This window comes from Falco peregrinus, chromosome 7 (genome assembly GCF_023634155.1).
Source record: "Falco peregrinus isolate bFalPer1 chromosome 7, bFalPer1.pri, whole genome shotgun sequence".
Lineage (NCBI taxonomy): Eukaryota > Metazoa > Chordata > Aves > Falconiformes > Falconidae > Falco > Falco peregrinus.
This window is the reverse complement of record NC_073727.1, coordinates 9,530,313-9,543,223: the sequence shown is the minus strand read 5'-3', so window position 1 is coordinate 9,543,223 and position 12,911 is coordinate 9,530,313. Positions and strand designations below refer to the sequence as shown.

Sequence of the window (12,911 nt, the reverse complement as noted above, 5' to 3'; positions counted from 1 at the left end):
AGAAAGCGCAGGGGGTAAGGATCCAGCGACGGCAGCCCCTCCTTTTGTTACGGTTAAGGCAGCACCTCAGCCAAAAGTAGTAAAACACAAGAACAAAGGCTCCTGCAATCTGTCTGCACTGTAACTGGGATTACTTCAAAGAATCTTGCCTAGTCACCTCAAAAATCCAAGTACTACACCAAGACATAAGCCTGATGCAAATTTTTGTTGGAAAGCAAAAATGACTGTCCACATTCTGAGCACTTAATCTTTCAGTTCAGTATAGAATTCTTGACAGTGGCCTGCCCTAGGTGTTTTAGAGCAAAGCATTAAAAAAAAACACACCACCAAAACAAAACACACCAAAACTCCAAAATAAAAATCAACAAAAAAAATCCCTTGAAGCTGCATTATTCACCTGGGAAAAAATTTTCTTACTGGTGTTGGTTAATACCAATTAACCTACACTTCAGTTCACGAACTGTATCTACTATGACATTTTTAAAGACTTATTTTTTTTATTTCATTAGCCTACATTAAAACCTCCACACCTTTCAAAAACACCACTAGGCTCCTGGCCTGAGTCTTTTGGGAACACGTTTAACTGTCCAGGCCGTCCATTGTGTAGAAAAGCCCCTGGGTTACAACATGTTAATGTTAGATGCCACAAAGGCAAATTGCATCAACTCTGCAGTGCTACATTTGAAGAACACTACTTCTACAACACGAACTTAGCAGGAACTTCAACGTAAGAAGGATTTTAAACTTTCTTGTTTATTCATTGACTAAGAATGAAGACTTTTTCTGTACATTAGGGAAAAGGATGGGTTAACAAAAGATATTTCTGGGACAGACCAATGAGAAATAACACATTACTAGCCTTTTTACTATTTTTATGACTAGAACTTGCACAAAACTGAGTGTATCTAGCATGTGCATCTTCCACTAGTCACAGAAAAAAAACAAGAAAAAGCATGTTCAGAATAAGGGGCAAGCTGCCTTGGAATCTCTATTCTCAGTGTTCACAAATACGTAAGAAGTCAAGAAACTTGCACTCTGGGGAAGAAAGGAAGAGAACCACACTCAGCCTTTCTTTCTCTTCACCATGTTGTTGAAGTCTCTGCAGAAGGGACCACATCATTCAAGTGGTAGCAGTTTCAAAGGGCTGAGACACATGGGATTGCACAGTGAAACAAAACCTGTGGAAAATAAACGACCCTGGCTTCCAGTAGTACTTCCTGACATCTGGAAGCTGGGAATTAATCCAGTCCGCTCAATAGAAATTCAGCAAGAAGAAACTCAAAGTTTTTCTGTTTTTGTGGTTCCTTGTGTCTATATACACATAAGCTACATGAAGATGCCCAAAGTCCTAAAGACATAAATTCAAACAGCAAACTCGACAAGTTTGCCTTATATTAGATTTCATTTGTTTGGCTATTTGTTTGGGACTGTGAAAGACAGATGGTCAATAGCTTGAAAAAGGTTCCAGGAATGTGTTTTAAATAAACTGATGAAAATTCAGTCCACAGTGATCTATTTTGATTACATTTTGGGTAATTTGTTCGTAATTAGTTTTCCACCTACCAAAAAAGTATTTTTTATTTTGCATTTCAGTTCAACAAAACCAAACAGCAGCATTTCCCTCTCTGTTTAACCTTTGTCACTTCTAACCCATAAAGTTTGGGATAAGGAGAATAATACCATCTAGTAGAACATCGCCACCAGCATACCAGGTTCACAAAACCCCTTTATGCCTTTATAAACACCAAAAAACATTGTTTAGCATTTAGGATGACAGTGACATTTTTAATAAACTCTTTAAAGCTGATACAAGCGCATTTTGTACATCCTATCCATCTCTGAGGGAAGAAAGGAAAAGTAATCCCACTAACAGGACCACTACAGTACTGCTGCTTATAAATACTTACGGACTGTAACTGCCACAAATGTTTCATTTTTGTGTTTAAATTATTCCTTGAAACATCTCCCCAGCAATGACACCACCACCTACATCTATTTTTAGAGCTATGCTTTCTATTCTAAGCCACTCATTACAACATTTCATGAATCACAAACAGCAAAATACTAGTTCAGAGTTTTTACTGGATGAGCAAAGAGAAGCAGAGAGAAAAGAATTCACTCAATTGCAATCAGATGAATCGGGGAAAATTAAGAGGAAATAGTATTTTCTACAGTTTTTGTTATTTTCATAAATAAAAACCTAAGAAAATTCATAACATTTTTGATGACATAAATAACCCAAAAGAACATGAATCAGGATAAAAAAACACCCACAACAATAAAGGATTACTGAAAAGCAAACACAGCTTACAATTTTGTGTACCATTTACTATAGCAGCACAGTAAGTATTAAGCCACTGTACTTTCCAAGTATATAAATAAACACAAAGTAATGTCACAAACATTCACACATACAAATACAGAATTTAGGGAACTTTATAAACTGCTATTCTCTAAGCAGTGCAAAGTTTTCCATCTATTTAATTATATATTTTGAAAATAGCACTGTAAAAATCAGTCTTTACTTCTGAAAATTTAGCAAACCTGTTACAGTACAACTCATCCAGCTCACCTTAAAAATGGCAAATGTAACAAATTCCAGCAACTGTCTTTTAAAAAAGAAAAATTCACACAGGATACAAATGAAGTCACATCCACAGAGAAAATGCTCTTTAACTGAGTTAAGGTAAACTTCATTTTTCTGCATTCCGCATTTCTGAGTTCACAGAAATTGCCTACCTGATCTCACTGAAAATATTTAGGAAGATAAAAAGCATTTTACAGAAGGATCCTTCTAGAATCTGTTGTATGGAAATCAAACCCCTTAATTTATTAAAGAAGAACTATTACCAATGAATCAGAAATCAATATACTGAACTACACCATTCTGCTACACCTCTTAATGGACCAGATCCGAAAAGCATTAAGAGTTAATGATATTTAGACAGAAGATTAAGACAGCTGATCTACTAAATAGCAAAGATTGCTGGAATGAACAAGGGAACTAGTGGTCAGGCAACAGCTGGTATTAAGCACAAAAAAACATCCCTGATACACAGAGTGCTGTGAAAGTGTAAGGTGGTGTCCTTATTTGCCTTCCCGCTTGCAATAGCTTCTTCCTTACGCATCCGTTACTGTTTTTTCTTGAATACAAGATAGTGTATTAAGAGACCTTTAATCTGACCTGTAAGGGCCATTTTTGTGTTCTTATCACTTGAAATCATACTGTATGAGGTTCCTAATTGCAAGAATATAAACTGTTAACACGCTAGGGATTAGTGAGGAGTGTATTCTGTTTTAAACTTCCTATTTGTTTCGCGTGGCTGCTGAAAAACACTTGTGGGGGTTTTTTTGCACTGAAACAGGAAAACCTGCCCATTCCATCAAGGAAATGAGTGATCTCCTGCACACATCCACTGATTACACGTCCCTGAGCACCCCCATTACTTCAGCTTCCTACTTCCAAAACTCCTGTCTGAAGGACTGCACAATAGACTCCTGCCAGTATCATGCCTACCCAGTGGCAAAGCTGTCAGAGTGATGCAAGGTACTCCCATCTTTTGCCATGTTACCCGTAACACACCACTGTCCAACAGCAGAAGCTGGAAAACACAAGTTTGTGCTATACTTGTACCAAAATTGAAGTAGGCAAATACTACTGGCAATGGCTGCAATATTTTTGTCTTAAATCAAAGTCACCTATGCTTTACACCTTCTTTTCTCACTCAGCTTATAAATATTTAGGCCTGGACCATGTAAAAACTTAGGCTGTCTTTTTTTTTTTTAAATTAGATTTGATGCACAAACTTCAATGGCCCTAATCACGACGGAGTTAGGAACACATAGGTCGCTGGAAGATAAGAGTCTAATTCATGACAGGGATGTCTGACTTGAAGCTCAAATTACAGGAGTAAAATTTAATTAGCACGCATCAGATGCCTTAGCTGATTATAAACAGTGCAACTTACCCTGCTTTTTCTTTTTCTTCAGTGTCTGCATTTACGGTAGGATTTTCCATTTCTTTAATCTTCTCCTCCTCTTTATCTTCTGGTTTGGTTTCATCTTCAGTTTTGATTACATTTAAGTCCTTTTCTTGATCAGGCTGAGTAGACACAGAATCTGGCAAATTTTTTTTGTTTCCCTGGGATAATACAACCTTTGGTTAACTTACAGGGTGAAATAAAAATAAAAAAATATTCAAGAAAAGGTAGGCAAAATACACTGAAGTCATATGAACAAAAAAATCTAGAGTCTAGGGCTTGTTCTAAAATTACAGCACGTCCACTGAACACTAAAGTAAACGTAACAGACTTCAAAGTTGCAGCCAGTATCCTCGCTAGTTTTGTCACAATGATACAGGCATTCTGCTCTTAGACCTGAACTGCGAAGCAATCCCTAAAGATGAACTTCACAGGGTGTGTTTTCACTCAGGATGCAGAGGCATCAGTACTGGCCCACCTGGCATTCACCCTGGACTTGGTACCACCAGACCAGCCAGGGCTGGTTGACACTTAGACGCAGAAGCATTACACTGTATTGCACAGTGACTTGAGGAGCTACACTGCTTCCAGAGCAAACTGCTACGTCTGCACAGTGTAGCACATCAGCTCACTGCCCTGAACTTCCTTTGCTAAAACCACCGAGTCAAGAATGGATTTTGACAAGCTATGAACATTTCTCTCTCTGGACTACTGAACTACATTAGACTACTGTGTACATCACATGGCCCAGGTCTTTGTAGAGCTTCACTGGCTTCACTGGCGCTGAGAAGTAAAAGCAAGACTTATAAGGGCTTAAAAGCATGGCTAAATGCAAAATAAAAATATCAGCACTGTAGTTAGCTGTTGGCATGCATTACCCAGATCGCGATAATGCTGCACACTAATTAGTCTCTGTTTAACCTCGGAGGCCCCCAAACAAGTGGAATGTTGCAGCTGCTTCCTAACAAGTCAGGCATTTTCACACCATGATCCCCTAAAGCAGGCACCTAGGGATAAATATGGCTCAAATGTGTTGTTCTGAATTAGGTTTACAGCACATTTTTGCCCCGTTTAAGTCCATTACGGAGATTTCAATCTGAACATAAATTCACGGTTATCAACACACCACCTGACATTATAACAGTATGTAACAGGAACATTACAATATTTTACCAGAATGGAGGGCTCATCATTTTCTTTGCTGTCATTATCATTCTCAGCTAACTTTTTTTCTTCTTCTTGTACTACTGCTACTTCCTCCTGCTTGCGCTCCTCCTTATCCACTTTTATTTCTTTTACGTCCTGCTCTGGTTCTTCACGCATCTTCAATTCTTTTTCTTTCTCACAGTCTTTACAAGGCTTGCTTGTCACTTTTTCTGGCAATGCCATTTGAAATTCAATGTTAGCTGATGTACAATATTCTTCAAAACCATAGAGATATCTAAAAGGAAAAAAAATTGCTTGCAATAAGCAAGTTTGTTTCAAGACAGAGCATGCTACCTAGCAGAAGCTAAACATTAACAGGATGTTTAAACCTTAAAAAACTGTATTATAAGCAAAAAGTTATGGACCTCATGTATATTATCACTACCACAGGATCACTGCAGTTCATTCTAGTGCTGTTTGAGCACAAACTTCATAGCTTTATTACTTACTTTTTGTATGCACATTTAACATTATATCCTGCAGCTGAATTCAATACAGGGATTCCAAGATCTTGATAAACTTGCTTCCACACTGCTCCACTTTCAATCTGTTAAAGAAAATGAAGCCATGGTTTCTGAATTAACTCACTGACACAAAAAAAAAAAAGTCAACAGGGTTTACAACTTTGCAAAATCATTAGAAGTAATTTCCTCTGACCTATAAAATTACTATTTATCACACATACAGTATTTCACTGTAATGCAAACTGTAGTCTAATGTAACTAATTTAAGCAATTTAGCATTTCTGCATTTCAGTAAGTCACAGCCGACTTTCCTCTCCAGGTGGTCATATAATGGAGGAAAGAAAATATAAAGATCAGAAAAAACAGTACATCATTTTTATTTTATATTTAAAGTAATTCTTAACTATCAGAGCTAGAATTTTAACTAAATTGTAAAGAAAAACATGCATTCAAAGCATTAACAATACTCAGCCCTGGCGGTACTGCACCAGATACAGTGGCTACCAGTCTTTCATTATGTCCTTAATATGCCCTTTGGTGTCCAAGTTTTGTGACAGCGCGACACGCTCGTTTCTGACCATCTGTGAAGGTAAAGCAGAGGTACTGCAATACCCAAGTACGAGATCCTCTCTTGTCCATCAGAAAGGTGTCACTGCACAAACATACCTCCTTCAACAGGCAGGCTAAATTTATGGGAAGTGGTCCAAAGCAGTAACAGAACCTGCTTGGCCATGAATTCCACATGCTTCAATTACTGCTCCAAGACCAATCCCGCTAATCCCAGTCAGCACATTCTTCTATACATTGCCCAGAATACATGGGAATTAAGGGCCTCACATCAGACCTTAAACTAGATCCCTTGTCTTGGAGATTTTATTACGCAGTTACTCTTCTCACTTCCTGAGGTAACAACTTTATCAGACAAACATTTCTTGAGATACCACAAAACCACACATGCTGGATGATTTTATGCAGCAATAATTAAACATGTTGAGTCGATGTGTAACTTATTTAGAATATAATTAGTTTCTGGTTCCTGTTAAAGTATGTTTTTCAGAGCTACACAGGATGTCTTACGCAGCTGTAGTATTCAATTTTCGTATGTCTAAAGCTCCTGTGTAAGATTTCTTTTTATCACCACATAAACAAGAATAAACAGCATCCTCTCACATTTTGCGGCTCTGGAACATTCATCATACTAATACTCACATTATCAAATCCTCCAAGCTTGTGTACCAGTCTGAATAATTTGAAGAGATTCAAATTTCTATATCCTAATACAGGTCGCTTGTTAATAGGAGTCCCTATGAACAAAGGCAGTTATATACAGTGTTTTGAAGGTTTCTTTTCCAGAGTAACATAAAATTCCCATCCATATGCACTACTACGCTATTAAATACAGTATTGCAAACCCCTCCCTCTAACCATCTCATGGATGTGGTCTCTTCATGAAACCAAACAAACTCGAGTCTTAACCCATTTTCCATGTAGTTCAGTACTGTAATTTAATTCATACATATGCATTCTTCCATATATTACTGAACATTCACAAATGATGCAACTTTTCCTGCTACCTATATTATACATATTTTTAACCCACTGAAACAATTTTATCTACAAATACCAGCATAAACCCTTCACTACAACCAAGAAAAAATACCCCCAAAGAACAAATCCCACAATGCTGCAAAGAGATGAAATTTCCTAAACTACTGTACTCACAGTAGCTACCACATTGTCATCTTTTGTAAACAGTTCCTCAACTCATCTTCACATGTAATTAAAGAGATACTAATTAACCAGTTACAATACAAATTTAAGTACAATCACCTTCACCCCTGCCTCCACAGACACTGTACTTTTCCTGCAGTGTATAAATACCTGATAAAGGTTTAATATAATAAAAGGCATTTCCTTTTAAAAACATTACAATTTACCTTACTGATAATACCCATGCTTTTAAGTGATCTGGATTCAGACAAGAAAATTAGCACAAACTAAATGCTTTCTTCCGTGATCCTAAGAAGGGTGGTGGTGGTTTAATTTTATTTTGTTTAAGTATTTTAACATTATTAAACTGAGCATATATATCACTATAATGGAGGGTATTACATTTTATCATGCAACACTGTAAGTACACAGTAGAAAAAATAAACATGTGAAGTACTATCCATTTATTTCTGAACGCAGGAACTGACTGTATCTTAGGAGAACAGTCAAGTGACAGACTTCTAAATAGCAGGCGAGTCAGAAGTGATGAATACAGCCTCACTGTTTCCAGATCTGAACTGCAAAGCACTACTAGTTTACAGACCCAATTCTTCAAAGTACTGCTAAGCAATACATCTACCTTCAACTTCTGCAAGTCAAAGATTAAAATGCCTACCTCTGTCTTCCATGAACTTGTATAACTGCTGAAGAAAGTTCTCTCGTTCTTCAGGAAACGGCTCTATTTCCTCCTGTGTAAAGTAATGCACACAAGGAAATTATCACCATTTTGAGTTATAGTCCTTCATTAAGAAACACACAGCAGTGATCATTTAGGTTCAAATATCCAATTTGTTTTACTGGAGTCAGCGACAGGATGCCATACACATACACTCTCAGAGCTATGCTCACATGGAAATAAGTTCTATAGACTACAGTTTTTCAAAATACATAAAACTAACTGTGAAGACACACTGAAATTGAGTTTTTGATTGATCACTGAAGTATTGTAAGCGGTATCATAAATCAAGATGCATTTCAATTTTGTCCGTTTATGAAGGAAGTCTGGGAGACACCACTACTAATGATCGAGAGATTGTATCAGAAATCTCAGATTTATTTCTACTGTAGTTAATTAAGCAACTCCTTGATACTTGGATACACTATGTCACTTTCAGGGATGAAGCGAAAGAGAAAATGGTTCTTGCACGTTCTTAAGAGTTCTAATCCACAGTACTGGCAAACCAGAGCCAATGGCACTGCGTGCACACTGCCATGGGGTACCGGCTGAACGCATGGTGAGAAGGATCCCAGAACTGAAGTAACAATAAATATTTCGGATGTTCAGTTCATTGCACTAATAAACCTTTGTATTAGATTTACTTAGATTAATAAACAGTGGAGTTTCGTAACAAAGCACTGTGGCTTATTTTATTACCCTAGATAATTTCCTTAGGAAATCTGACTTGCCACAACCAAGTAGCAATAAGATATGAATATAATCAGAATTCCTAGAAATTCTGATGACTAAGCTACTACAAAACAACATGCTAAATACAAGTTGATTAATTTTCTGCATACTTTTTTCTTTAATACTACCTTGTAAAGTTTCCAAAAATAACTAATAAAAGTTATCGAGTAAATCTAAAAGAAATTATTTTTCTTTAGTGCATTTTCATTCCACGTTTATCTTTTCCATTCTTCAGCAGTCTCTTTGTATGAAATATTAAAGCTTCACCTACCCTGAAGCAAGGGGACAAAACATATTGTCCTTAAAGTTATAGCAAGACAGTTGAGAAATCAATAGAAACAGAGTATCATTATTAAACACATAAAAAAACCACAAAAAACCCAAAACAACAAAAAAAAACCCTCCCAACATCTGCTGAAGCTATTTAATAACAAGATGGATGGCTGAAAATAATGTCAAGGAAGGTTATAACTACTACTAGTGAGTAGGGTGGGGTTTTTTTATTCTATACATCCTCTTCTCCATTAAATGCACTTGGAGGACATACCAGAGCAGGCAAAAAAATGGAGAACCAGTATTCACAACATGACGAAACAGTTGTCGTTTAGGTATAATTATCAACAGAAATGCAATGAAAATATTTCAGTCTCGCAAAGGCAACGCAAGAGGGAAGTATCTGCAAGATGCATTACGTGATGAGCAGCTATCTATCCGATACCGAGCACACCAGCAAAGCTCTGAGCAGGCCACTTCAATGAGCAAGGAGGACAGGCTGGGGGGAGAACTGCAGCCAGTATGCTAGATGCATCCTCACAGGGCGGGGGGCACCAGAAACCAGGGATATCTAGCAATTCTTCACCAACAGGTATGAGGTGATGCTGCAGCCCTGCACACAGTACAGACAAATGCCTGGTTAAGAGCATTCGTGTTTCGCATGCCACAGAGAACAAATGACTTGATGGAATCGATAGGGTTTTGGAGTTTGTTTTCATCTGTTTTAGTCTCACATGACAGGTACTTTGAAAGGACTTTTACCAGCATATGCTGGATCATGGCAAAGAGATCATGAGCACTTACTTGGGTTTCTCACGTTCCTCACCAACAAGAGAACACTCGCCATAAGAAAATGGTCCCACAGAGCTTTTTTTTTTTCTTTTTTTTTTTTTTTTTTTGCAGAGGGGTTGGGGTGGGGCAGTCTTTGAACTAAAACTTCCAGAAACCCAACAAAGCTTTTAAAAAGGAATATACGCTTTTTACATATTAAGGGAACTAAAGTAAAGGTGATGAAGAAGCCAAATAAAATACTGCCACTCCTTTCTCACCATAAGAGTCAATGTCTGAAGAGTATGAAACGTGCTAATTCAGAGGTGCCAGAATGGCAGGTGGATACTCCTTTACTATTTTCCCAATGGAGATCAAACCAAATTTTTAAGAAAGTGTGCAAAGCAGGGAAGCTTAAGACCCTGCATGCTGCTGAAAAGCATTTTCACTTTCTCAGACTCTACAAAATCAGTAGATATTATACTATGATAATAATACCTGTTAATAGTCTCTGAACACTTACAGAATCTCTTAATCAAGAAGTCAGACAAGGTTTCCTAGCTAGCGGTTCGAAGCAGGCACGACACACTCTGTCATCCTCATACTTCTAAGTTAGACAACCACGATCCTATCAAATCACTCTGTAGTATCTAATGTATCTGTCCATGTCACAAAGGTAAAAAAGAAAGTGGTTTGTATGTGTGATAATGCAATCCAGAAAATTAGCAACATGGGTTTTTGCAACACATAAAATTCACACAGTATTACAGTGCAGCACTAGAAAAGAGGGTCCTTGTCAACTACCTACCATCAGATTTAGTAAAAGAAAGGAAGGCCATTTTCCAGTCTTGCATTTGGGGAAAAAAAAAAGGCGGGGGGAAGGCAATTCCTAAGAAGAGAAGCAATGAGGATTTACATGTCTACTCCTATCTATCTCTAAAGATATGTACGGAAGCATCTATGTATCTATGACAGTGTGTGTGAATATATATATATATATACACACAGGATAGGAGCATCTATATATGAAGCCTGAGGTCACATATATAAGAGTTTGTTTTGGGGTTTGGTGGGTTGGGGTTTTTTTGTTTGGTTTGGGTTTTTTTTGTTTGCTTGTTTTTGTTCTGGTTCATGGGTACCAGGACCCTACAGATGGCTTGAAGGCCACCAGTGAGAATTTTTCATGTCCTGGAAAGCACCAGAACAATCTGCAGGTGGGGACAAAAGTCCCAAGAGAAGGCCCACAGATCCTGTTTGAGAAGAGATGCTGCCTGATAGTCAGGTTACAGGCACAAACTCATAAAGACAGGAAGCTGCAGAAACTGCTCAAAGGTGGGTGGAGAGATAAAAAAAAAGTGGGGTGTGTGTGTGTGTAATATTTTGCCTCTGTTTTAGAAACCTCCTAGTTCAACAGGTGACTTAAACACTGGGTACTGCAGAAGAAATTATCACAAGAGATGTCACAATAAATCCCAAAACATTTGCCTGAGATGAGATCTTCATGTCTAGCACATGGGAAGACTAGCTCTTACAACATCACAGGCAACTAAGAGGAGCTAGAGAGATGAACAAAGGGTACAAGGTCAAATAGTTACAAACACTGTAGCTAAAGACTGTGAATTTTTCACCTAAAAGTAGTGAAGGAATGGTCACTATATAAAAATCATGTGTCAACCTGCATGGGTACAAACCTATCTACATTCTTAGTGCCCACTGCTGGACATGAACCTGCTCTGAAAGTTCAGGAATTGTGCTGAGCCCATGGAAGTACTCCTTGCTTCTCAACACATTAAGAAGAGCAGAGCCCCTTGCAAACTGGGCTTTGTAACTTTTGATCAGAGCCACTTAATGTCCTGTGAGCTTAAAGAAGAGGCAGAATGAATTCATGAGCATGGAGAGGTGGCAAAGTTTTTACTTCACACTTTCGCAATCTCCCAGCAAATATTAAAATAAAGAAATGAATGAATAAAAGATGGAACACCATCTTCTGGTATGCCACCACCACAATCTCCAGGGAGGATGTATTGAGAGGACTGTAACAACCACTTAGACCCAAACCAGCTCAGTTTCTCCTTTACAACTCCACTATTGATGGCAATTTCAGTCTCCTGCGTTACTGGCAGTTGCGTAAAACATTAAAGAACAGCTCCAAGACCTTAGTGCGAGAAAAAATGATAATGAGCAGATATAGATTTTGAGTACCACCAGAAGGTACAGAGGAAATAGAAGATTCAAAAACCACTCTCTTCCAGCTTCACAGCCTGCTGTGAAATAGAAGCTCCTTCCATGTATTTTCTTCTATCCTCGTGTCTCTGGGGTTTTTTTGGACAGGAGATTGGGAGGAAAGAACAGAGAATTATAAAACTACACAAGGCAGGACTCCAAACTCCACAAGAGAAGAAAGGTGGAAGAGGAGGCATGAGCTAATGCCTTGATTGAAAGCTCTTTTGCTTCTTTCCACCAGGTAGCCAAAGAGATAGCTTGTAGTGAAGCAATTTTTCAGTAGACCAGGATGAGAGAGAGGTACAGCTCCTCACATTTCTTGGTAGCTATTTGAATGTTTCAGAATCTCTTCACTTTTCACCACTCTGAAAACAGTAAACTCCATTTTATACAGCTAGAAGCAGTGAAAGAACAGTGCAAACCACTTGCAGTATCTGCTTTACAACAGGACCTACAGCTGTAGGCTAGCATAGCAATCTGGGAGCAGGGAAGGAGGACAGGGTGACAGAGACACAAGCAAGGAGAGGACAACCACAGGACCATGCCAGCCTAGTTTGGTTTCTTTTTGAAATATGTCAAGAATACAGGTCAGTTACAGCTTAGAGCTGCCTTCTCAGATGGAGCTCCTCTGTAAAAGGTAGCAAACTTCCCCATGGCTTGGAATGTGTGGTAAGTCATGGGAACATACTGGGGCAACAGCTCTATAGCCAGCAGAAAAGTTTATCATCATTTATGTCAGCAGCTACTTACAGCAGCATGATTTTAGCATGCACAGATCTCACTCCATGGCCACAAAGGGGAAAATAAATCAACACACTC

General features: G+C 38.2%; 1 protein-coding gene across 6 annotated transcripts in view; it reads right to left on the bottom strand.

The window, feature by feature from the left end:
- The window catches only part of ARID4B (AT-rich interaction domain 4B), a 93,526-nt gene that overhangs the window by 29,396 nt on the left and 51,219 nt on the right, over positions 1 to 12,911 (bottom strand). For all 6 annotated transcript variants that reach the window (XM_055810677.1, XM_055810676.1, XM_055810680.1 and 3 more), the window contains exons 12-16: positions 8,037 to 8,109; positions 6,860 to 6,954; positions 5,636 to 5,733; positions 5,154 to 5,421; positions 3,969 to 4,141 (exon numbers count right to left, since the gene is read on the bottom strand). In XM_055810677.1, the coding sequence (XP_055666652.1) occupies positions 3,969 to 4,141; positions 5,154 to 5,421; positions 5,636 to 5,733; positions 6,860 to 6,954; positions 8,037 to 8,109 (707 nt within the window). The remainder of the gene's footprint in view (positions 1 to 3,968; positions 4,142 to 5,153; positions 5,422 to 5,635; positions 5,734 to 6,859; positions 6,955 to 8,036; positions 8,110 to 12,911) is intronic.